Raw genomic sequence first — 27448 nt, 5'->3', positions numbered from 1 at the left:
AGGAGGTTTGGGAAGGGGGGGCGGGGGGTATGTAGGGGTGGTGGTGCGACTTTTAATTACCTTTTCTATTTAACAGAAATCATACCGAGAAGGACGGCTTGGTAAATGGGAGTAAACGGGGCACCGGGCAGAGAGCCGGGCGCGGGCGCGGAGGAAGAGGTGTAGCAGGAGGCAGCTACTTCCGTAACCACACGTGGTTCGGCGTCCCCCGGTGGGACAGCAGCCGCGGAGGCCCTTCGCGCCCGGGACGGCGACGTTGCCTTCCCGCACGCAGGGTCTCCGCGCCCTCCCTCCAGCGCGCTCGGCGCGGGCGGGGACAGCGGGTAGGAGGATGGCGGTGGGAATGCAGGCAGGAGGGTCGCAGAGTCGGAGGAGAAAGAGCAGGAGAAGGCGCCGGACACTAGATCCGGCGGGGGAGGAGGATCTTAGAGGGAGGAGAAGGACCTGCGGAGAGGCGGCAGGCGAGCGGACGGGAGGAGTCGGGAGACCAAGACGGCGGCGGGGAGGGGCCGGGCCGTGGGCGGGGCGGGCCGTGGGCGGGGCTTATGGAGGCTCGCCGGCCCTCCGGAGGGAGGAGAGGCGAGAAAGGCCGCGACTCGCCCCGCCCCCAGGCTCCGCCCCCGCCGCGACGCGGGCCGCCCCTCCTCGCCAGCTTGCTTCCTGGCGGCGCCTCGCGCGGAGGAAGACCTGGCGGTGCAAGGCTGCAGCTCTGCCGGCTATTGCTCTGAATACAAAAGAGCCTTTCTCACGCCCCTGCGCCCTTCCCGGCCCGGGACCCCCGGACGGAAGGGACTGGCTCGTTGGACGCTGGAGCCGACAGCTGTCGGGGCCACACCACCATTTCTGTGGTTCTTGCAGAGAAGTGTGGTTCCAAGTATTTATTTTAAAGGCAATTTTAATAATGATTATAACGATGACTTTTGTCCCCTCTTCCAATTTAAGAGAAAAAACAAACAGGGATGAAGGCGTTTGAAGCCCCGGCAAGTGCCCAAGAAAGCTAACCTGCCCAGGTCCGTGTCTTTCCGGGCCCTCTCATACCTCAAAGGCGTTAATTAAGCAAGCTCTGGGCCTCCAGCTTTGTGGCTTCGTTTTCCGACTCAGCTAAATGATGAGAACGGTCCTCCCAGACTGTAAACGGAGTATTGATCAGCTTCTGAGTCTTCAGATGAGCTAGTCTTGCTTGTAGAATAACATGGTTCCCGAAGCTGGAAAAAAGAAATGGCCTGGTTGTCAGCACTCGCCCACCCGCAAAGGTTACTTTTTCGCACAGAATTGGGAATTAAATTGCCAAGACATCGGTAACGAGCAGGAATTGGGATTGTTCCTGCATTTTCTTCCACCTCCTTTAACTTTCCTATGTCATGTATCGCGTCTGTGTCAGGAAGCCCAGATCAATAAGCAGGAGAGGAAAAAGAGGCAAGAACTCTTGGAATCAGTAACTGAACCATTCACTGCTTCTCTCTACTGCCCCTTAATCATCCTTTAGCGGTAAGAATTTTTTCCCGTCTTCCCTACCAACCCTTTAGTCCAGACATTCCTGGGCGTGGATGCCTCTGCTTTCCAGTGTTACATCATGAACTTCTTGAAGACAGGACCCAGAAATATAAATATGCAGAAGATGGTTACCAAAAGCATTAGACACCAAGCAAATACTTTTTAAAGTGAGAATACTGTTAATGATGGTTGAAATTTTCACTCAGTCCTTACTGCTGAAAATCTCATTCAGTCCCTACTTGCTGCCGATGCAGGAATGTGTACATTTTACATCTCAGTGCTTGTTCCCATTCCCCCAAATAGAATGCCTGTTTTTTTTCAAATTAAGACTTTTGCCTTGTCCTATACATTACAAGTTGTGATTTATTCTTTACTCAGAACTCTAGGCCCAAGGCTTCCCAAACAAGTATCCCATATTAATTGCGTGGGGTGTGCCTGTGTGTGTGTGTGTGTGTGTGTGTGTGTTATACTTTTAGCCTGTTGCACCATATAAACAAGAGCAGGATGTAATGTCATTAATTTGTCGGGAATTGTTGACTAAAAAGAAGCTACTGTGAGTATAGAAAATTCACTTTAGGGGAGGGGGTCGGGGAAGCACCTCGAAGAGACAGGCAACTGTTCCCTGGAACAGCTGCGGACACTGGCAGCGGAATTGCTTGGCATCAGTACAACTCTGTGCAGCAAGAGGGATTTATTTATTTAACAATAGTTCATGATTCTCCCGAGCAACTCCCAGGAGGCCAGCTAGCAGTAAATATACTTTCAGGAAATCAGCTACCCTTCCTAGAAGCAGGCATCAACCCTACAGGAAAGGGAGGTCCCTGGCTACCCGCATAATACAACATTCAGTGGACTGCCCAGCTTCAAATGCCCCCGAATAACTCCCTCCACTGCCTGCTACAGCCCTGCCCTCCCATGCTAGGAAGGTTACCTGGTAACTTTCTGAAAGGCCACCATTAAATAGATTAGCTACCTGGGAACGGAGGTGGGCCGTTCAACCCTGTCCCATTAGCTAAATTTATCAGATAAGCCTGTTGGTGCCTACAGACTAGGATTTTCCAAAGTGATATGTGCATATACTGGTGGTTCTTATGATAATGTTAGGTGGTACTTGAGTAACATTTTTTATTTTAATGGTCAGGTTTTGGTTTTCTCTGGCCTCGCCGTGGTGCGGCAAGCGGGATCTTAGTTAACCCCACCAGGGATCGAACCTGTGCCCCCTGCAGTAGAAGCTTGGAGTCTTAACCAATGGACCACCAGAGAAGTCCAGGTTTTTTTGTCTAATGCACATAACTAGCATACCAAACCCATGGTATTGTAAATATAATTACTTAGGGTGAGGCCACATTTTTTAAGTCAATTTAAAGAGAAATCTTAATAAGCAAAAGTAATAGGATAGCAGAAATCGTTGTAACTTTTATATTAAATGAGGTGAAGTCAGTACGGTGCTTGTAGAAACCAGTTTTTATTCTTTCTTTCTCTAGAAGTCTCTGCCAGGACTCTTAAGATATAAGAAGAATCCCATTTTCACATCCTGTTAAAAATTACTGGGTTTTGAGAATGTCTGACTAAGCAAGACAAAGCCCCTGCTCTGGAGGGCCACGTCAGGGGGAGCGGAGACAGGAGATGTTGGGTAGCAGAACAGGCACGAGAGGAAGCTGAGCCCAGGACCCTGGGCACCCACGGTGGGTCCCCAGAAGGGGAGGACAGTCTGAGAACTTATTGCCTTTTTCACAAGAGGTGGAATCCAGCAAATCTCTGATGTCACTGATGAGAATTTGGACTGTAGGAGAGAAATTCCAGTCCCTGAAAGCCTCTTTGAGGCTTGTTTCCAAAATAACTGTAGAGATCTAACCAAGAAATGTTCATGATGCTTTTGGGAAGACTGCTTATCAGGATAGTCTATTTCTATCGTCTTTTCTATTTATCACATGATTGTAAATTGTGGATTACCTTCACACCAATTCTAAGCATACACACACCTCCACCCTTACGGCTACACTGTGCAAAATTACTGACACTCCCAGGGATCCACTGTTGGGTGACAAGTGAAAAGATTCTTACATGCTTCAGGAACTCTCTCCTTAGTCAACTGTACTTCATCAGGTTCTCAGATGCTGGCTTTTTAATTCTCACATCGGGCATGAAGAGAGAGACAGCCAGTGTGTAAGTGTTCATGGTAGAGTCTATCATAGTATGAATAAATGGACTGTACAGACCTTCCTAAACCATTTTGTAATCAATAGTTCATACACACTACCGACCTCACACACGCACACGCACACGCTACCCTCCCACCCCGACCCCCGGCTTCTGTCACCATCACAACCTTTTCACAGCTGCTGCTAGCAGTGCCTGTATGGGAATCCCCCCACTGTTTACCTCTGCAGCCTACCATCCGTACACTTAGGAGAGGTACGTGCAATGACGTAACAAAGTGCATGATGGGAGGGAGGAGGCAAAAATGCAAAAGGCCTTAAATGACTTCAGACTCTGGAATGGATGAAGATATCGGATACAAATCATAATTACAATAAAGGCAGAACATGAATGTAGAAGTGGTAGTTTTGGATTGGACTTACAGGTTCTTTCATAACTTGGAGGTGCTAGAGGAGAATCCCCAGACAGAATTTGGTGTGCCTGTGAAAAAGAGAGGTAAAAATAAAACCAACCACATTCACAAGAGAAACTTAATAAAATTCCTTTTCCACTGTTGTGTTTCCACTGTGTTGTCCTCCCCGTTCAAAAGGCATTGGATACTGCTGTCGGCAGCCACTATACTAACAGATACTAGCAATAGAATAGAAGGACAAAATTGGAGAAAATATTTATCAAATTGCTATCCTTATATGCAAATAGCTTACACAAGCCAATAAGAAAAAGCTAAATACCCTGGTAGAAAAATGGGCAAAGGAAGTGAATACAATCACTTCTCGGTGCTCATGGATTCCATATATGAGAATTTGCCTGCTTGCTAAAATTTATATGTAACCCCAAAGTCAATACTCGCAGCACTTTTTAGATTGTTCAAGGACATGCCCAAAGTGGCAAACAGTCTGAGTCACCTGACATGCACAGTCTCCATGGAGGTCCAGCCAGAGCACGCTCTTTCTTGTTTCAGCTCTCATACAGTAAACAAAGTGTCCTATTTGCAGCCAATTTAGCGCCACATGTTCTGCGTTCTCATGTTTTTTGTTAATGACTTCACTGTTTAAAATGGCCCCCAGGTGCAGTGCTGACGTGCTGTCTAGTGTTCCTAAGTGCAGGAAGGCTGTGATGTGCCTTACAGAGAAAACACACTTGTTAGATAAGCTTTGTTTAGGTACAAGTTATAGCGCTGTAAGTTCAACGTTAATGGATCAACACTATATATTAAATAAGGTACCGTGAAACAGAAACACGCATAAAACAAATTTACATATTGATCAGTCGGTGAAAACCGTATGACCAGAGGCTCACAGGAACCTGACCCTCCATTTCCCTTAGGAGCAATACTAGTTCAGTATTCAGTGATTCAGTGTTAGTGGAGACTTTAGAAAAGGGAACTACGTTGAATAATGAGAATTGACTCTAAGTCACAACAGAGCTATGAATAATTAGTACACAGAAGATGCTCAACCGCACTGATAATCAAAGAAGTGAAAGTTGAAAGGAGATTGAAGTATCTTTATCAAATTAGAAAACATCAAAATTATTTTTTAAAGCCAGTGTTAGAGAAAATATAGGAAAACAGGCACTCTTGTGGACTGCTAGTTCATAAGGCCAATTTTCTGGAAGGCAATTTGGCTGTACATCAAAATTTAAAATAAGCATACCTTCTAACCTAAGAATTCTACTTATGGGAAAGGACTCTGAGATGATGACTGTACAATTATAAAACATTTACATTCAAATGTACTGATCCCAGCATTATTCATAATAGTTACAAATTTAAAAAACCTAAATGCCCAGCAACATGGCATATTTTTAAATGGATACATCCAGTCAATGGAATATTATGTATCCATTAAAATAATGATTGTGTTAACATTGAAGATGCCCATGAAAACATTAAGTGGTTCAAGCAGATTACAGAGGACAACGGATCCCATCCATGTACTCTAAGTGTATGCCTGTGCGCATCTTTATGTATGCGTAAGTATAGAGATACGTTTCTAAGGAAGTTCACTAAAATGTTAGTGGTGATTATCCCTGGGGAGAGGGGAAGGATTTCAGGTGACTTTTACTTTTGTCTCTATATCTCTGTATTATTTGAAAGTTTTCAATCAGAGAAAAGCTGTTTTTGTTTTTAACTGTCAGTGTAGTATGTATCGTTATTGTCACACATGGGAAAGAGGAAAAGTTGGTGACTATTAAAAAAAGTACAGTATCATCAGTTCACAATTATAATATTGGTTATCTCTGTTTCTCCATAATCTAGAGGAAAGCTACACACATAATAAGCACTCAGGAATAAATGTTTAATGAATGAATATATTAAACAATAACTCCAACTCCCTCCAGTTTTTTTTTAATAAATAATATGCAGTATGCAATCATTTAAGCTCTACATGTAAATGATCACTGAGAAATGTTGGGCTTACCACTCCATGCTTGACATCAAATGAATTTTTAAAGGAACTGGTTATATGAGGGAATAGCCCTGCATGCAAATGAAGAAGGAAAACCTTCTTCAAGGATCAAGCCCAGTGCTAGAATAAAATTTCTTACATTCCCAGTTAGACTATACCAATAAATTGTATACACATCAGTTATTTCCCTTTAGAATCTGGCCAACAGAAAAGTAAAAGGTAAGACAAAGCTATAACTAAAGGTTAAGTCATAGTAAACATTCTGGAGCTTCTGGGGTGGCTGGGTAAAAATGTTTGTTTTTTATGGTACATATTTCAATATTATTTAAAAAAGAAAACCATACTGATAATAGCTAAGATGACATTGAAATTATTTGAGTCTATAAAAAAAGTGTTATCAGAATAATTCAGTTTTATATGTCCTTTGGCTTTCTCTATGAGGTTTTCCTGAAGTAAGTCTAAAATAGGGACTGTGTTTCAGTCTTTATTAATTTTCTTAAGTTTTAATTCAGCTACAAAATAATTCTTTATGTCCCCTCTCCCCCATAAAAAAGAAAAGTTAACCTTTCAAATGCTCTACATTTTTTTTTCTTTTTTTTTTTTTGCGGTACGCGGGCCTCTCACTGTTGTGGCCTCTCCCATTGCGGGGCACAGGCTCCGGACGCGCAGGCTCAGCGGCCATGGCTCACGGGCCCAGCCTCTCCGCGGCATGTGGGATCTTCCCAGACCGGGGCACGAACCCGTGTCCCCTGCATCAGCAGGCGGACTCTCAACCACTGCGCCACCAGGGAAGCCCTCTACATTTTTAAAGATTTTAATTTTTTAGAGCAGTCTTAGGTTCACAGCAAAATTGAGAGAAAGATACATAGAGTTCCCATATACCACCTGCACCCACATATGCATAGCCTCCCCATTATCAACATTCCCCCACCAGATTGTTAACCATTGTTACAATTGGCACACCTACATTGTAACATCATAATCACCTAAGGTTCACAGTTTCCATTACAGTTCACTGTTGATGTTGTACATTCTATAGGTATAATGGCATGCACCCATCATTATAGTACATACTATACAGAGTATAGTATGTACTCTACAGAGTATTTTCACTGACCTAAAAATCCTCTGTGCTCTGCCTATCTATCCCTCCCTGTACAAATTTTAGAATCACTTTGTTGATACCCACAAAATAACTTGCTGGGATTTTGATTGGGGTTGCACTGAATCTAATTTCAAATTCCACTTGTTCATTGCTGGTATATAGGAAAGCAATCAACTTTTGTGTATTAACCTTGTATTTTGCAACCTTTCTATAATCACTTGTTACTTGCAGGACTTTTTTTGTCAATTCTTTTGGATTTCCTGCCTAGAAAATTATGTCGTATGTGAACAAAGACAGTTTTATTTCTTCCTTCTCAATCTCTATACCTTTTATTTCCTTTTTTTTTTTTTTGTCTTATTGCATTAGCTAGTACTTTCAGTATTATGTTGAAAGGGGTGGTGAGAGGAGAATCCCTGCCTTGTACCTGATCTTAGTGGGAAAGCTTTGAGTTTGTCGTTAAATATGATGTTACCTATAGGGTTTTTTTGTAGATTTTCTTTATCAGGTTAAGGAAGTTCTCGTCTTTTCCCAGTTTACTGAGATGTTTCCTAGTTTACTATCATGAATGGGTGTTGAATTTTGTTAAATGCTTTTTCTGCAGCTATTGATATGATCATGTGGGTGTTTTTTTGTTTTTGTTTTTTGCTTATTGATGTGATGGATACATTAATTGATTTGTGAATGTTGAACCAGCCTTGCATACCTGGAATAAATACCTCTTGGTTGTGGTTATAATTCTTTTTATACATTGTTGGATTTATTTGCTAATATTTAGTTGAGGATTTTTGCATCTGTGTTCATGAGATATGTTTATCTGTATATCTCTTGTAATGTCTTTGTCTGGCTTTGGTATTAGGGTAATGCTGGCCTCATAGAATGAATTAGGAAGTATTCCCTCACCTCTTAACCTCTGAAAGAGATTGTAGAGAATTAGTATAATTTCTTCCTTAAGTGTTTGGTAAAATTAACTGTTGAACCCATCTGGGCCTATTGCTTTCTGCTTGGGAATGTTATTAATTACTAATTCAATTTCTTTAATAGATATAGGCCTATTCAGACTGTGTATTTTTTTCTTGTGTGAGTTTTGGCAGCTTGCATCTTCAAGAAATTGGTCCATTTCATCTTGGTTATCAAATTTGTCAGCATAGAATTGGTCATAGTATTCCTTTAGTATCCTTTCAATGTCCATGGGCTCTGTAGTGATTTCCCTTCTTTCATTTATTTCTGATAGTAACTTATGTCCTTTCTCTATTTTTTTCTTAGTTAGCCTGGCTAGAGGATTATTGATTTTCTTGATCTTTTCAAAGAAACAGCTTTTTGTTTCCTTTATTTTTTCTCTTGATTTCCTGTTTTCAATTTCATTGATTTCTACTCTACTACATATTGTTTCTTTTCTATTGCTTACTATGGATTTAATTTGCTCTTCCTTTTCTAGATTCCTAAGGTGGAAAATAAATTGATTTTAGATCTTTGTTCTTTTCTAATATATGCATTCAATGCTATAAATTTCCCTTGAAGCACTGCTTTTACTGCATTCCATCAATTGTGATAAGTTGTGTTTTCATTTTCATTTAGTTCAAAATATTTTAAAATTTCTCTTGACCTTTCCTCTTTGACCCATGTGTTATTAGAAATGTATTGTTTTATCTCCATGTATTTGGGGATTTTTTAGTTATCTTTCTGCTATTGATTTCTAATTTAATTCTACTGTGGTCTGAAAGCAGACATTCTATGATTGCTATTCTTTTAAATTTGTTAAAGTGTATTTTATGACCCAGAATGTGGTCTATCTTGATGAATGTTCCATGTGAGCTTGAGAAGAAAGTATTTTCTGCTGTTGTTGGATGAAGTTATTTAATAGATGTTGATTATATCCAATTGATTGATATGTTGTTGAGTTCAACTATGTCCTTACTCATTTTCCTCCTTCTAGATCTGTCCATTTCTGATAGAGAGGTGTTGAAATCTCCAACTATGATAGTGGATTCATCTATTTCTCCTTCCTATCAGTTTTCACCTCATGTAGTTTGATACTCTGTTGTTAGGTACATGCATGTTAAGGATTATTATGTCCTCTTGGAGAATTGACCCCTTTATCATTATTATTATTTAATGCCCTTCTTTATCCCTGATAATTTTCCTTGCTTCAGAGTCTGCTGTGTCTGAAATTAATAGAGCTATTCCTGCTTTATGTTTCACTGGTATTAGCATAGTATATTTTTCTCCATCTATTTACTTTTTTTATAGCAATTTTTATGATTTGAAGTGTTTTTTTTTAATTTTTCATACTACCAAGCATCTCAAAGCTTTCTGAGTTACTTAGTTTGCATTGTAAGCATTTATTTTCTTTTTTTGTAAGCATTTATTTTCATTTAACTTTGTATGGTATTTCTAAAACTTACATATGATGAAAATCAAGTAATCCATCCATTACTTTCAATCTATATGTGTCTTTATATTTAAAGGGGGTTTCTTGTAGATAACATATAATCGGGTCTTGTTTTTTGATCTACTGATAACCTCTTGTCTTTCAATTAGTGTATTTAGACCATTGATGTTCAAAATGACTATTGATACAGTTGGATTAACATCTACCATAGTTGTTATTGTTTTCTACTTGTTGCCCTTATTCCTATTTTTGTCTTCCACTTTTTCTGCCTTCTGTCATTTTATATGATTGTATTTTGCTCCTTTCTTAGTATAATAATTCTACTTCTTTTTTTTTACTTTTTTAGTGGTTGTCCTAGAGTTTTCAATATACATTTACAGCTAATCCAAGTGTAGTTTCAAATAACACTATAGCACTTCAGGAGTATACCTTATAATAATAAAATATTCCTATTTCCTCCCTCCTGTTTCCTGTATTATTTCTTTCATTCACCTCACTTATATATAAGCATACATATATAAGTATGTACATAAGACATATACATATACATAAGCATACATAATTGAATACACTGTTACTACTATTATCTTTGAACAAACTTATATGTTAGATCAATTAATAAGAAAAATTAAAGTTTTTATTTTACCTTCACTTACTCCTTCTTTGATGCTTTTCCTCTTTTTAATGCAGATCCAAGTTTCAGACCTATATTATTTCCTTCTCTCTAAAGAACTTAACATTTCTTGCAAGGCGGCTCTACTGGCAAAAAATTCCCTCAGTTTTTGTTTGTCTGAGATAGTATTTCTTTCTCCTTCACTTTTCAAGGATAATTTCACAGGGTATAGAATTTCAGGTTAGTGGGGTTTTTCTGTCAACATTTTAAATATTTCACTCTACTCTCTTCTTGCTTACATGGTTTCTGAGAAGAAGTTGGATATGATTCTTATCTTGTTTCTTTATAGGTAAGGTGTTTTTCCCCTGTGGCTTCTTTCAGGATTTTTTTCTTTAACTTTTACTTTCTGTAGTTTGAAAATGATATGCCTATGTAGAGTTTGTTTGTTTGTTTGTTTTACATTTATCCTTCTTGATGTTCTCTGAGCTTCCTGGATCTGTGGTTTGGTGTCCAACATTAATTTGTGAAAATTCTCATTCATCATTGTTTTATATATTTTTTCTATTTCTTTTTCTGGTGTGCCCATTACACCTTCTATAGTTGTCCCACAGTCTGTTCTGTCTTTTCTGTCTTTGTTCTCCTTGCCTTTCCATTTTGGAGGTTTCTATTGAGGTAACCTCAAGCACAGAGATTTTTTTCCTCAGCTGTGACCAGTTTTCTAATAAGCCCAACAAAAGCATTCTTTCTTTGTGTTATACTGTTTTTGATCTCAGCATTTCTTTTTGGTTCTTTCTTAGGATTTCCATGTAGGCTTATATTGCCCATCTGTTCATGCATACTGTCTATTTTATCCATTAGAGCCCTTAGAATATTAACCATAGTTGTTTTAAATTCCTGGTCTGATAATTCCAACATCTTGCCATGTCTGGTTCTGATGCTTGCTCTGTTACATCAAATTGTGTTTTTGCCTTTTAGCATGCCTTGTAATTTTTTCTTGATAGCAGAACGTGTGTACCAGGTAAAAGGAATTGCTGTAAATAGGACCTTAAATAATGTGGTGGTAAGTTGTAGGGGGAGGGGAAGCATTCTATAGTCCTATGATTAGGTCTCAGCCATTTAGTGAGCCTGTGCCTCTGGACTGTGAACTTCACAAGTTTTTCCAAGTTTTTTTCTCCCCGCTTAGGTAGAACAGAATGGCTAAAGTGGACTGGAGTTGGGTATTTCTTTTCCCACATGGAAAGCTTGGGTAAGCTGGAGTTGGGTACTTCCCTTCTCCCAGGTCAGTTAGGCTATGATAATACCCTGGCAGATTAGGCTCTGGTTAACTAGCTTCTCATGAGGGTAGACCTTGTTAAGAAGAATATAGTGCTCTGGAGTATTTCAAAATGGTTCCTTTTTCCCCTCCCCCTGCCAGAAGCACAAGGGGATTTTTCTCTGATATTTACTGTGGGTACCTGGTCAAGTTCCTGGGGATAAATCTCACAATACTGTAGGGGTTGCCCTATGCCTGGGTCCTTTTAGAATTTTTCACTCTCAGACTTGTCTACATTGAGCCTCCAGCAATTTGTCAGCAATTACTGTTCAGGTATTCCAACCCTGGCACTGGTTCCCGTAGTGGCTTCCACTGTGAGACTCTGCTCTGGTAAGTTGTGACTCTCTGAATTCACCTGTCTGTCTCTTCAATCTTGGGGGTGGCAGTTTTCCCTGTGTCCTCACCTCTCTTATGGATCTAAGAAGAGTTGTTGATTTTTCAGTCTCTTCAGCTTTTTACCCATTGTTAGGATGGAGTGGACTCTTTCAAGCCCCTTACATGCAGAACTGGAAGCCAGAAGTCAAGGTAAATTTATGCCTGGAACATTCTTCCATGATATACAGCTTATACTCTTAGAATCGGAGGGAATCAAGACTATGCTAAAATTCTAAAGCTATACATTTTTCTCAAGGTCTCAAGAAGCTCTAGTGTATTTTTTTAACAATTTTATTGAGGTTCATCCACATTCCATATTTCGTTCTTTTTATTGGTGGGTAGTATTCCATTGTATGAATATATCAGATTTTGTTATCCATTCACCAACTGATGAATGTAAGGATTCTTTCCAATTTTCGCTACTATAGATAATACTGCAGTGAACATTCACGTGCAAATCTTTGTGTAGACATTTGTTTTCATTTCTCTTGAGTGGGTACCTAGGTGTGGAATTGTTAGATCCTATTGTAAATTTATGTTTAACTTTTAAAGAAACTGTCAAGGTGTTTTCCAAGGCAGCTGTGCTACTTTACATTCCCCCCAGCAATGAATGAAGGTTCTGGTTTCTCCACATCCTTACCAACATTTGTCTTTGTGATTATAGCCATTGTTATGAGGAAAAAATTATAAGTTATAAATTTCCTATAAGATGAAAAAATTAAATTTGATTAAAAGTAAATAAAAATTGATTTAAAAAGGTAAAGAGGGTCTGGTTTGGCATAAAATGATGGGGCCTGGTCAACAGGGATGAGTCAAGGGAGAGGAATAGCACTTGGCAGATACTCATTATTTGTGTTATTTTATGCTGATAAACTTTAAAAAACAGGCTATCTTAAGCTAAAGTCAAATAAAGAGTTCAATAATTATTTAGCTAAATTCAAGAAAAACTCAAAAGTATAATGTATTTCAAAGAGAGAATTGCTAACCATTGGGATAGATGACAGAGTGAATCTTTTCCTGACAGATTTTTAAGAATAAGGTATTTAATGGTCTGTATATTAGGTAACTGAGGTCCTTTTTCACAGCAGCAGTTAAAGCATGTGGATTAGAAGTTTATCCTGCATAATTAGCTCTGATTATTCCATTGGCTGTAAATCCTTAGCCTTTCAAAGCTCTATAAGACTCTTATAAATCCCATAGGCCTGCCAGAGGCTTTAGGTAGTTTTTTGTCACCCTTCCTTTCAAGAATTATATGAGATAATCATTAATTACTAGATTATATGATTTTATAATATAGAAGTTTTAAAGAAAGTAATTTTGAGGCGTTTGATGGATTATAGGGGGAAAACAGGCATTAGAATTTGTGCTAGACCACTGCATGAGGGATTTACACGTTTATGCTCATCTTTTAGCCAAACTTGGTCATTTTTCTAACTGAGCTAGAAACATCTCTCATTTTCTTCAGTCTGTTTATGGAGAAGAACACCAGCAAGCTCCCATACGTTGGAGTTTGGTCAGCTGACGATCTTTTTCTTTGCAAGTTAACAGTTGACAAAATAGAGCCCACAGTGCAACTTGACCTTGGCAGTTTCAGCTGGCCTTTTAATTAAGGACATTTAACATTACCCTAATTTGCTACTGTGTATCCACCTCCCTGCTTCCACTTCCTCCTCCTAGAATTGCAACCAAATTGGGCAATTTTGTTGATGAAACTAACAATGTCAGTAACGGCCAACAAACTCTACCTTACATATTAGGTCCATAAATCTTGTGCCAACCCTGATGGAATGCCACAGGTATTTGGTTTTAAAAGTGAATTATCAAGAAAGAAAGTGTGGGGCTTCCCTGGTGGCGCAGTGGTTAAGAATCTGCCTGCCAATGCAGGGGACACAGGTTCGAGCCCTGGTCTGGGAAGATTCCCACATGCCGCGGAGCAAGTAAGCCCGTGAGCCACAACTACTGAGCCTGCGCGTCTGGAGCCTGTGCTCCACAACAAGAGAGGCCGCGAGAGTGAGAGGCCCGCGCACCGCGATGAAGAGTGGCCCCTGCTTGCCGCAACTAGAGAAAGCCCTCGCACAGAAACGAAGACCCAACACAGCCAAAAATAAATAAAAATTAAAAAAAAAAAAAAAAGAAAGAAAGCAAGGGTGGGTTTGCAAGCACCACTCTTTCAGAACCAGAGAAGCTCAAGTTTGGAAATATTCTTGGTCTTCTAATCATGTAGTCCACCTACTGGGTATCTGTCATTGTACTGCTCTCAGCTGTATTTGTGATTCTGTTTTCTTATCTTAGATTAGGGGATCATATGATCTCCTACCTACCCATCCCTGAGGTCCTTGAAACTTTGAGTTCCTTGAAATGAAGCTTCATGAACACAAAACATAATGTTGGAAAGTGAAGAAAAATAGTTTTTAACCTTTTTGGAGTACTGTGGTCTTAAATTGTATGTACACAAAAGAGGAGAATTTAGACCAAAGATTAACAACACTTAACCAAGAGTCCATGGACACCCTGGAGGGATCCAAGAGGTATGCATTGTTGGCTTGTAGAAGTGTCTCAGTGGATGTTTTTCTGAAGATAGGGCCCAGAGCTTTCATCAGGCTTTTCAAAGTGCCTCAAAAATATAATGTATTTCAAAGAGAGCATTGCTAACCATTGGGATAGATGACAGAGTGAATCTTTTCCTGACAGATTTTTAAGAATAAGGTATTTAATGGTCTGTATATTAGGTAAAAATTTTTCTCTCGGTATTAAGTTTCTTACGTGTGATAATAGTATTACAGTTATGTAAGAGAACATTTTTTTTTTGCTAAAAGAACATTCTTAATTCCTAGGAGTACATGCTGAAGTATTTAAGGATATACTGTTATTATGCCTGTAATTTACTCTCAACAGTTCAGCAAAGAAGTACTATATACAAGTATCAATAGGGAGAGACTGAGATAAAGCTGTATGTTAACAAATGTGGCAAAAGGTTAACAATTGGTGAATCTGGGCAGAGAGTAGGCAAATATTGGTTGTACAATTCCTTCAACTTTTCTATGAATTAAAAAAAAAAATTAGGACTTCCCTGGTGGTCCAGCTGTTAAGACTCCACGCTCTCAATGCAGGGGGCCCAGTTTGATCCCTGGTCGGAGAACTAGTTCCCGCCTGCCACAACTAAAGATCCTGCACTCCACAACTAAGACCTGGTGCAGCCAAATAAATAAATAAATATTTTTAAAAATCTTTAATTGTGTATAATAAGGCATTCACTTATCTGCCTTAGTTTCATAATTATAGGCAAGGAAGTGCTATTATCATATTTTATAGATGGCTAAAACCAGGCAGAAAAAGATTAAGAAAACCAGGCAGCAGCATCCCAAATTACATTGGAGCCATAACCAAGGACAGACCTAAAAACAGTGTCTTCTTCCCATCTTCTCCCCACATAGCTCCAGCCCGTCCCGTAGGCAGACCCATGGTTTGTTCACACAAGCCCCTGAAGTCACTGTAGTGCCCACTGTCGTGCTATCTTTTAAGTTCACGGGCAAAAGCAATCGCAGCCACTTCCTAGTCGATGTTTTGCTTGAGCAACAAAGTATGCACAGTAACAGATGGCATCTTGTGACCTTCTTAATAACAGGCTCGGCTGCCAAGGTTCCCTTGTGTCCAGTCTCTGCAGGGAATTTGGAAACTCTTGCCTTACACTTGAATATTTTCTGACAAACACATTTAACCATTTATTAGACTGGTTCCTGATTTCAAATAGAGGAAAACAAAATTCCCAACTCCTGAAAGGGACGTTGGTATTCCGTGGGTCCGGGGGACCCATCCTGGGATTCTTTGGGGTGTGCTGGCCATCATCCGGCGTTATCTGTCATTTTGAGTGTGGTGAGGACCTCAGTCCCAGGCAAAACGCTTCCCAGGCTGCCTAGATTTATGGGTGGCCAACATAAGCTTTTTTCTTTCTGTAGTTTAAAAGAAATGTATGCGCTTCCCACAGCCAGGCATACAAATGAGCCAGAAAACAAACTGAATCCCGGCATTAGAAGGTCCCTCTGCTGTGACAGCCCACACCAGGAGTGAATTCGGGAGCCCCGTGGTGGGTGAGGCTTGTTCTAAGCCACTTTGCTGCCTTCCTTGGGCAGCCACGCTGTCGAGCTCCACCGTGGGAGTGGGGAGAAGAGAGGGAGGGCAAGGATTAGGTGAGGCGCCCAGTGGCGCTGCGGGTCCTCAGCTCTCCTGCAGGGGCAGCTCGCCTTTACGGAAGGCACACAAGAGTGGCCCTAGGAACAGCCAGGGAGGAGATTCATGTGGAAGCCTGAGTCCTCCTCTTCTCTCCCAGTAGAACGGACCTGAAGGGCTTGCACCAGGAGGAATCCAGGTACAAGTCATATCAGTCCCCATCAGGCAACAGGTGTGTGTGTGGGGGGGGGGGGGATGGGACGGGTGGAGAAAGTGCTAGAACATTCTCAGTGCAGGTGGTAGGAGTGCAAAGTGTGGAACCTCAGGGATAAACAACTCAGGTGACAGGCACAAGATGGCGTGAATTCACACGCAGGAGGAGATAGGTAGGAATTAGGTTTCTGTTTGGCGGGGTGGGAGGTTTCATCTGGGGGTTTCTCATGGTAGCTGAGGCCCAGGAGGGGAGTCTTTCCTGTTGGCCCCAAATTCTGGCCTTTGGAAAAGAGGATGCCTTGGAGAGGGGCGGCCCTCCTGATGCCTCTGCCTGGGAGATGCTGGCCTGGGTGCGGAGAAGCCTGGATGACGAGCTGCGCGTCTCTCCCAGGACAGCTGGGGCAGATTTTGTCTGGTTTGGTGGCCATCTACCCACTTACTGTTCCGTCCCGGGGCTGGCCTGTTGCTCCCTCCCCAGGCCGACCAGCAAACCTGCAGGAAAAGTCCCTCTCGTCAGGCATGCCCTAACCCATCTGCACCCACCTTCACTCTGGGGCCCCAGCCTCCAGAAGCCAAAAGCTTTGGAAATGCTCCCAGAACAGCACAAGGGGGCACATCCCTGAGACGTTACGGAAACAAGGTGAACAAAGCTTGGAAGCCACAGGACACCCACATCACGAAGAAGAGGAAGGTACTTCCCCTGCCTCGGGCCCTACAGGCACCAGCTCTTCTCCCGCCCTCTTTCCTCTCTCCCATTCATCCCCGATCATGTTCACCGTTACTGGTTTACATGACTGAGTGTGTATGTTTCAGATTTGGGTTTGCCTGGCTGTGCCTTCTTCAGCTTGTACCAGAGCCTGGGTGGGGGGTGGCGCAGCGTGTACATCTAAAACCACGTACCAAATGCAACAGTGCCATTTGGAATGCTATTTTTCATTCCTTTTTTTTTTTTTTTTTTTTTTTTTTGGCCAAGCCGTGCTTGGCTTACGGGATCCTAGCTCCCCGACCAAGGACTGAACCTGGGCCCTCGACACTGAAAGCACGGAGTCCTAACCGCTGGATCACCAGGGAATTCCCTCATTCAATTTTTAAAGTATTACAATTTTATGTGCTACTACACAGGATTTTAAAGCCTGCCATTGGAAACACAAGTTTGGGTTTTTTTAAACAACTTTATTGGAGTATAATTGCTTTACAATGGTGTGTTAGTTTCTGCTTTATAACAAAGTGAATCAGTTTTACATATACATATATCCCCATATCCCTTCCCTCTTGCGTCTCCCTCTCACCCTCCCTATCCCACCCCTCTAGGTGGTCACAAAGCACTGAGCTGATCTCCCTGTGCTATGCGGCTGCTTCCCACTAGCTATCTATTTTACGTTTGGTAGTGTATATATGTCCATGCCACTCTGTCACTTTGTCCCAGCTTACCCTTCCCCCTCCTCGTGTCCTCAAGTCCATTCTCTAGCAGGTCTGTGTCTTTATTCCTGTCTTGCCCCTAGGTTCTTCATGACCTTTTTTTTTTTTTAGATTCCATATATATATGTTAGCATACGGTATTTGTTTTTCTCTTTCTGACTTACTTCACTCTGTATGACAGACTCTAGGTCCATCCCCCTGGCTACAAATAACTCAGTTTAGCTTCTTTTTATGGCTGAGTAATATTCCATTGTATATATGTGCCACATCTTCTTTATCCATTCATCTGTTGATGGGCACTTAGGTTGCTTCCATGTCCTGGCTATTGTAAATAGAGCTGCAATGAACATTTTGGTACATGACTCTTTTTGAATTACGATTTTCTCACGGTATATGCCCAGTAGTGGGATTGCTGGGTCGTGGAAACACAAGTTTTTGAAAGGTTGCTTCAGTAAAAACTACATTCTAATTTTTGAAAGTACTTTATGAATGCCCTTTGGGAAGACAAATTCTATGTAACAAACTGCCTCTATAAGGAAATATATTGTGGGAAAGAAAAAGTCAACCATGGAAGGTCCATAAAAACCACTGTTCAACATACAGTTAAAGGACATCTGGTTTGTACTGAGCCCTGTCCTGGGTGCTGGAGTTACAGAGACGAAGAAGACAGACAAGTTCCTTCTCTCATGAAGCTTATGTTCTAGAAGAGGAAAGAGATAACAAGTAAACGAATACAAGAATACATGGCAAATTAGGAGCTAAGAAGGAAATTAAAAATGGAAAGAGTGTGAAGAACTGACTTTAATGTAGTGGCCGGGGAAGCCCTCTCTGAAGAGGTGACATTTAAATTCAAACTTGAAGGCTACAGCTCAGCAGAGCTGAGATAATTGCATTCCAGCAAAGAGAATGTATGTGCAAAAGTCCTGAAGTGGGAAATGGCTTAGCAGTTTCAAGTTTCTGAAGGAAGCCAATGTAACTGGAACAGGGTGATCAAAAGCGGAAAGGGGGGCTTCCCTGGTGGCGCAGTGGTTGAGAGTCCGCCTGCCAATGCAGGGGACACGGGTTCGAGCCCTGGTCTGGGAAGATCCCACATGCCACGGAGCAGCTGGCCCCGTGAGCCACAATTGCTGAGCCTGTGCGTCTGGAGCCTGTGCTCCGCAACAAGAGAGGCCGCGATAGTGAGAGGCCCGCGCACCGCGATGAGGAGTGGCCCCCACTTGCCACAACTAGAGAAAGCCCTCGCACAGAAACGAAGACCCAACACAGCCATAAATAAATAAATAAATAAATTTTTAAAAAAGCGGAAAGGCATGGAATGAGACTGGACAGATAGGCAGGGTCCCATTTGTGCAAGGCCTTACAGCCTTGGTAAGGAATTAGGATTTTATTGCAAGTGTGACAGGAAACAGAGAAGTGACATCATCTTGTTTATGCTTTAAGATCTCCCCGTGTAAGGACATGACTTATGGGTGGTCTGGTGAGTTCTTTTTACTTCTGTAAGTCTCTTGAGGTTTGGAGAAGGCTTCGCAGGAGAATAAAAGTGAGAGTGAAAGAATAGGAGAAAAAGAAGATGTTAAACATGGACACACACACTCTTGAAGTAACATGACAAACCACATTCATGTTGCCCTCTTAGAATATTATTTGGTTCTTGTAAATATTTTCCTGGATGTTGTCATGCTTGTAAAAGGCCATGTACCATAAAGAGAGTTCCAGGTAGCTGCTTTAGGGACTTGGAATTTGTTATGTGTGGCTAGGGAATATCCCAAGAAGATCTCACACCTGCTGTCACATCTGGGCTTTGATGTGGTCATTCTATAGATAACCTCTTCCCTAGTACATACTACGTCTCCTGGAAGAACAAGAATCAAAGAGCCCAGTGTACCCTTTTGCAAGGGTAAGTTGGGCTCATCCACACAGGCATGGCCTTAAGAACGAGAAGAGGGAAAGGAACAGCCCGTGAGAGCTACCCCAGCTGCCCGGCATCCCACCTCGCTCTTCATAAATTGCTTCTGCTGGAGAGCAGCTTTTTTTTTTTTTTTTGCGGTACACGGGCCTCTCACTGTTGTGGCCTCTCCCGTTGCGGAGCACAGGCTCCGGACACGCAGGCTCAGCGGCCATGGCTCACGGGCCCAGCCGCTCCGCGGCACGTGGGATCTTCCCGGACCGGGGCACGAACCTGTGTCCCCTGCATCGGCAGGCGGACTCTCAACCACTGCGCCACCAGGGAAGCCCCCGGAGAGAAGCTTTTTAATTAAACAAAACTTGCTAGAATCTGTCTTAGAGAAAGTTGAATTGTTGAACAGTTACTGTCTGTGGTATTGCAGTTTTAGGATCCTTGATTTTAGTTTTTATTAGCTATTACTTTGTTCTTTGAACATGAGAGATGAGCGTATGAGGGGCCAAAGAAGGGAAAAGCCACAACCACATCACTTGGAAAGAAAATTAATAGTGACGCAAGAGGAAAACCCGCCTTAGTGTAGGCAGAACACATAAGACGGAACTCTTTGAAAGGCAGTCGTGAAAAAGAATTGAAGAACGTTTTTCCTCTGATGATGTGAATCACACTTACGAGCAGTCTGATTTGCATAGCTACGAATGGACACTTTAAAAAAAAATTTAATGACATCTCTCATCTGCTATCAATTCTTCTTTGTTCTTTTTTAAAAATTTATTTATTTATTTATTTTTGGCTGTGTTGGGTCTTCCTTGCTGCATGGGTGCTTTCTCCAGTTGTGGTGAGCAGGGGCTACTCTGTTGCGGTGAGCGGGCTTCTCATTGCGTTGGCTTCTCTTGTTGCGGAGCACAGGCTCTAGGCACACGGGCTTCAGTAGTCATGGCTCACGGGCTGTAGAGCACAGGGTCAGTAGTTGTAGCGCATGGGCTTAGTTGCTCCGCAGCATGTGGGATCTTCCCGGACCAGGGTTCGAACCCGTGTCCCCTGCATTGGCAGGCGGATTCTTAACCACTGCGCCACCAGGGAAGTCCCAATGGACACATTTCTACAAAGAGACAGTCAACAGACCAATGTCCACTAGTGGTGAGCAAATTTATCCAGTAGGCTTGTACTGACAATCTGATCCTTGGCTTCGTGTTTCAATTCCCTTCATTAGAAGCTTCTAGCACAAAGTTGATCATCCAAAAATTAGACATGGACATTGAAAAGAAGCACAAAGGGAAGTTATCCTCTGGCCAAATTAAATAATTCTACTCTGATGTACTGTCACCTCTTCATGAAGAGTGTAGTCATCAGTTAAATTAAAATGACCGTTTGAGGAAAGTGAAAAAGGCAACATGGGCGAGGTCCATTAGTAAGTCATTATTATGAATACAACATTTATGTCCTTTCTACCTTTCCTCTACCAATACTTTACCATAAAGACAGGAGAGGAGATATAGGAAAACAAAGCAATACCTATGGTACAGTGGTAATTTAATTTCCCCTACCCTAGCTCAGACTTGTCTCCGAGCTATGTAGTGTGTTTCAGTTTTACGTTTATTACTGCAAACGGGGAAAGAAAATCTTTCCTGACTGTAACAATAGCACAGATGGTTAGCTGTCCTGTCTCTTGCCTCAACAAACCATACAGGGACACATAAAACCCATTTCAAATGCACTATTCCCATAAAGTTCAATTTTATTAAGAAAGCCAGCAAAATAGTGACGGTCCATTATTTAGGAGAACCCCATGGGGCTGCAGGATGGGTCCTGACACCATCCGCCCTCCTCCCACAACACACGGGTACATATTGAAAAACAAATACAACAAAAAGTATTAACAGAATAGTTTATAAGGTGCTTTAAAAATCCTAATTTGAGATAATCTTTAGTCTTATTAAACCTTCAAAGGTTGAACCCTGAGAGGTGGAAATTATGTGAGAAAAACCTATTGTGTTTCTTCCCCCAAAATCAGAGTGTGTGGCAGGACGGCCAGCTGTCCCCTTCCACAGTGTGCAGTTGTTACTGGGAAGAGCCTACCCAGCCCAGGAATCTAAACTCTCTGGCATGTAGGTGGGGTCTTGTGACCGCTTCTCCCACTGGAATGTGAGCATATGAGATGCGAGTCATGTCCAGGCTGAAATGGTGAAAAAGCAGGGGTGCCTTCCCTACCCTTTATCCCCTCCCGCCAGATGGAGAGAAATGACTCTGGGGCCCCAGGGGATGTGGAACCCCAAGATGAAGGAAGTCTGTGTCCTTAGAACACCCTGTGGAAGGTCTGTCTGCAAAACACCCTCCTGGGCCTTTAGATGAAGAAAAAAACTGTGTTTTAACGTGTTAGGCACTGGAATGTGGAAGTTTATCTATTATAGCAGCTAGTGTTATCCTGATTTAACTAAAACTGGGTGGAGGTGGGTATAGATTAGTAAATGGAGTTTCCTAGTTGGTGGTTTATAATAGTTTGGTTTTTCTTCCCAGTTCTTTGATGTACCCAGTAAAGCTCAGATTCCATTACCTAGAGCTCCAAGCTCTGGCAGAAGGTACACTCTGGGACTAACATGGAGGAGGAAGTTTTTTTGCCCTGGAATAACTGTTATTTTTTTTTTTTTTTTTGCAGTATGCAGGCCTCTCACTGCTGTGGCCCCTCCCGTTGTGGAGCACAGGCTCCGGACGTGCAGGCTCAGCGGCCATGGCTCACGGGCCCAGCCGCTCCGCGGCATGTGGGATCTTCCCGGACCGGGGCACGAACCTGTGTCCCCTGCATCGGCAGGCGGACTTTCAACCACTGCGCCACCAGGGAAGCCCCATGACTGTTATTTTTAAGAGCGACAGATCCAGAGTGGAACATGCTCGTTTTCTTGCTAGAGACGCCTTGCCTGTAGTAGGCAAATGGAAACCATCTGGATGACAATCAAGAACATAAAAGTTATCAAGACAGCAAACTTGGCCAAAGCGCTGTGCTCAGAACTGATCATGTTGCACTTACCTTTAACATCTGTGGTCTCTTGGAGACCAGCCCTGCGGGCAAAGCAGTTTGGCAATGACATCCTAAAGAGAGCAAGTACAAGTTATAAGCTTATGGGTTTATAAGTCACAGACTATGGACTTAACAGGGCTTTTCACTCACCCTTTCATTTGATTTCTTAAACTTTGACGCTTCTCTTCCTCTCCTTCCACACTCCCAAACATAAAATCTCATTAAATCAACCCAAGTTGGACTTTCTCATTGTCTTTAGTGATTTGTTTGGTCCCTGATTTGTCATAAAAGGGTAAAGTGTTCAACATTTGTACATGAAAATCTCAAACATTAAGTTCAAAATTGTTTTCACAGGATTTCTGAGACTTTCACTAGAGAGTTGTTTTCAAAATAAGATAAGTGCTATGAATGGAATAGGAAATATTACAGTAATTATGTTGGTTTCCCAGGAAAACGTAGTAGCAATGGGGTAACTTGGGGATTCACAGATGCTGTGTCTATCTTTCAAACATATCTGTAGTTCAGTTTCCCTGAATCCAGATATGACACTCATTTTAGGCAAGCAGTTGGCTTGGCGGGAAGCACAGTCATCAATTTCTAGAGGGCAACACATGGTGGCCATTGTTTTAGGGCCTCTGATTGCAGGGAGGAGGGTCTCTGAGCTCCGGGGACCTGGAATGTGTGTGTGAGGTAAGGATAGAGGGGAATTATCTCAGCCTAAAGAGTCCTAAAATGCTCCTGGACATGTATTCAGCCCACAGACTAGCCCTAATAACTCCTGAGATGACAGCTGGTGGCCCACCCTGTACCTTTCTTCTCCTAACCTACAGCAGCAATTGAATCACTAGAGGGTATTAATTTTTAAATGTACATTTCTAAGCCCAACCCCAGTAATTATTTTTCCAATAGGTTTGAGGCAGAAGGTCTGAGGCAGGTAATCAGTGGGCCAGTTTCCTGACTTCTATGGGAATCATTTCTTTGCTTCTCCTTATATTTTTTATAACCCAGGCAGATATACCCAACACTATCGTTTGGCTCAGACTGTTTTTTTTTTTAATTTTATGTAAATGGAATAATACAATATGTATTGCATCTGGCTCAAAATGCTCAATATAATGTTTGTGTCATGACAAGGTGTAACCATAGTTGGTTCATTTACACTGGTGTTGTATGATCACAGCAGTGTCTATGCATTCTGCTGCAGATGAATAGTACATATTGTACATTTGGCTTGTTTTCAGTTTTTTGGCTATTATGAAAAATGCTGCTATGAACATACTTGTACATGTCTCTTGGTGCACGTGTGACAATGCATTTCAACTGGGTGTATACTCAGAACAGCTAAGTCCTAGGAACTTTACAGCATCAACTTTAGAAAACAAGACCAAACAGTTTTTCTAAAGAAAACAATTCAATGCACGTTCCCACCAGACGTACAGGAGAGACCTCATTGTTCTACACTCCCTCCAGCACTTAGTATTTTTTTTTTTTTTTGGCGGTACGTGGGCCTCTCACCGTTGTGGCCTCTCCCGTCGCAGAGCACAGGCTCCGGACACGCAGGCTCAGCGGCCATGGCTCACGGGCCCAGCCGCTCCGCGGCATGTGGGATCCTCCCGGACCGGGGCACGAACCTGTGTCCCCTGCATCGGCAGGTGGACTCTCAACCACTGCGCCACCAGGGAAGCCCAGCACTTAGTATTAATGATGTTTTAAATTTTAACCTTTCTGGAAGATGACATGAGTAAGCTCACTGTGGTTTTAAGTTACATTTATTTCCTGATTACTAATGTGGTTAAGGACCTTCTGATAAGTTTCTTGGTCACTTGGCTATCTTGGTTTATGAACTTCATTTCAAAGTCTTTGTTCCATTTTTCTAGTGGGTTGTCTTTTTCCTACTAATTTGTAGGAGTTTTTTTGTATGTATCATAGTTATGAGCCCTTGGTCAGTCACTGAATTGAAAATCTTGTCTTCCTCTCCGTAGCTCGCCTTTTCATACTTGTAAGGGTGTGTTTTGTTAAAGAGAACTAATTTTAAGATTGTCCCATTTGCTTCACTTTTTCTTAGTGGTTAGTCTTTGCCAACCTCAAGATCAACAAGATATTCTCTATGTCGTCATCTAATGGATTGGCTGTTTTGCCTTTCACACTTAGGCCTCTAATTCATCTGGAATTAATCTACCTGGGATTGCAAACACGACCTTTCTCCACTGTTCTGCTACCTTTCTCATAAAAAAGTGCCCATATATGCATGGTTCTCTTTCTGGGCTCTTTATTCCGTTCCATTGGTCTATTTGTTATCTTTGTGCCACATGCCATCCTGACTTAATTACTGAGGCTTTATAGTAAATTTTGTTATCTGTAGAACAAACCCTCTTACTTTGTTCTTTTTTGAGAGTGTCCTGGCTATTCCCTGGCCTTGAATCATCTTGTCAAGTTCCACAAAAACACCTATTGGAATTGCATAAATCAATTTGGGGAGAAATAATATTTTTATAATATTTAGTCTTCTAATCCATGAACATGGTTTATCTCTCCATTGAATTAGATCTTTATTTTCTCTCACTAATGTCTTGTAGTTTTCTGTGTGGAGATCTTACACATCTTTGATTATCTTTATTCTTAAAAACTTGACATATTTTAGCAAAGTGGCATTTTTTTTTAATTTTCATTTTAAAAATTGTATCTGGCTCAAATTAATTAATCTACCTGGGGTTGCAAACATGACCTTTCTCCACTGTTCTGAGTGTTTTCACTGGTAAGTGAAAATTTGGTCTGGTAAGTACTAATTTTTATATTTCCTGCTTTTAAAGATTCATGAAAATTTTGTATTGTGCTCCTTCCTTTATTATAAAAATGTTTACTTTATTATAAAAATGTTTCTGCTCTCCATTCTACCTGTGTTATAGGCATACCTTGTTTTATTGGACTTGGCTTTATTGTGCTTTGCAGATACTGTGTGTTTTACAAATTGAAGGTTTGTGGCAACCCTGTGTTCTCAGATGATGGTTAGCATTTTTTTTAGCAACCGAGTATTTTTAAATTAAGGCATGAACATTGTTTTTTAGACACAATGCTATTGCCCACTTAACAATATAATGTATACATAACTTTTATATGTACTGGGAAACCAAAAAATTTGTGTGACTTGCTTTATTGGGTTACTCACTTTATTAGACCAAATTGCAATATCTCCGAAATCCGCCTGTACTTTTCTATTGCTGCTGTAACAAACTAATGCTCCCTATTTGTCCCGTGGCCTTTTAGTAAGCCCTGGCACAGCGCCTCTTCATTTCAGAAGCATGATCCAGCTGCTTTTTCATTCAGGGATTTGTCTCTATAAGTACCAATGCAGAAGGGAAAATCATTGCTTTTCAAAGAATTTGGGACTCTTCTGAAAGGCCCAGTCAGAGCTCTCACAGTTTTCATATTTTCTGGGTTTGTATACCTCAGAAAGTCCAAGGTTGAGATAGGGAAGCAAGCATTGCCTTGAACATTCCCCTGCTGGCCTAGAGGTGCCTCAAAATTCACAGAATTAGTAAAGGGACTTCCAAAGTTAATTGAGGTGTCAACATACTGGAGAGCTATTAAAAATGCAGTGACTGTGTAGTTCACTGGAATACACCAGACGAGGCATCCAATTGCAAAGTACTTCTGAGACATTTTGGCTTTAAGCATTGTTTTGATAATTTGGAAAGCCCTGGATGGCAAAATAACTAGTATTTGTTAGGGTATTATTTGAATTATTCCTCACGTCTCAAGTTGGAGCCAATAATCCAATTGATTTTCAAATAGATTTCCAGAATTTGGACAAGATATTTGACAACCTACAGAGGGAAATACTGCATTACGAATCATCTTTTCCACATCCTCACTTAATGCTTTCTGTCTCAAACTCACTGAGTTGCTCGCAGCTCTCAGATAACACCTGGGATTAAGAGCTCGCTGCCTTTGTGCACTCTCTCCTCCAGGCAGCCCTCCCTTCTCTCCCCACCTGCTAAACCAGCTCAGAAGAAAGCTGCTTTACAGAGCTCCTTCCAGAAACACAATACCCCTCCCCCCCACCACAGACACTGATAAAATCTCCTTCCCCTGTGCTGGTTACTTATTTCAGTGGTTTCAGTTACCATATGAAACTGAAATGAATGTTTTCTGTGGGCCTGTCATAGGGCTTGGTTTATAGTAAACACTCAGAATATGTCTTTCGGGCCCCCAACACTTGAACTCATCCAGAGACAATTCATGGTGGAGGGCAGAGGAGGATTTAGTCAACGTTCCTCCTGCTCCGAGGGAATTTTTCAATTCCCCAAAGTGGAAAAACTAGACAAGAAACAAAGTGAAATTCTCAGGAGCACCTCTTTGCTGAGCAGAGAAGACTAAATATCTACATCTTAACCGAACACTCATATTTTAACTTTTCAAGAGTAAAGGTAGTTGCGCATAATTTTAGGAGTACTAAATAGAGAATACAAACCTCATTTCAGCTGGTAACTGACATTTAGGTCTTCCTCCCCCTGACATTTACCCAGGAAAATATACAGCACGGAAGTCTACAAAGTGTCTCAGGGTTGACAATACCCTCCTCCTTCTAACAGCATTCTCATCTAGTTACAGTGACATCTCCAGGGGTGAATCACAGAGGAATCTTACTGGTTACCCTCAGACCAGTGCTGCCCTGCTTGAAGTCGGCCGCATGTGGAATCATCCAGCTGCTTTTTCCGGTAACTGCCCGCATATGTTGTTACAGACGAATCTGACCACCTTGTTTCATTCTGCCAAGATGCTCCAGCCTTCAGGCGGATCAGATCAAACTCTTGAGAAGTAAGAGGGCTAAAGGGCAGAAGAATTTGTGGAGTCAAGCAGAAGAAGTGTGACAT

The 27448-nt window shown here is 41.7% G+C and overlaps 1 protein-coding gene across 1 annotated transcript; it reads right to left on the bottom strand.

The window, feature by feature from the left end:
• Positions 1-1097: 1097 nt before the first annotated feature.
• C1H4orf51 (chromosome 1 C4orf51 homolog) lies at positions 1098-27448 on the bottom strand. The gene is made up of 5 exons (XM_060098160.1): positions 27222-27448; positions 22584-22645; positions 6078-6136; positions 2093-2167; positions 1098-1205 (listed from the first exon to the last, which is right to left on the bottom strand). Exons 1-5 carry the CDS (start codon positions 27446-27448, stop codon positions 1098-1100), a joined length of 531 nt encoding a protein of 176 aa, XP_059954143.1.

Source organism: Mesoplodon densirostris, chromosome 1 (genome assembly GCF_025265405.1).
Source record: "Mesoplodon densirostris isolate mMesDen1 chromosome 1, mMesDen1 primary haplotype, whole genome shotgun sequence".
Lineage (NCBI taxonomy): Eukaryota > Metazoa > Chordata > Mammalia > Artiodactyla > Ziphiidae > Mesoplodon > Mesoplodon densirostris.
The sequence above is the reverse complement of the archived record's forward strand: the minus strand, read 5'-3'. Positions and strand labels throughout refer to the sequence as shown.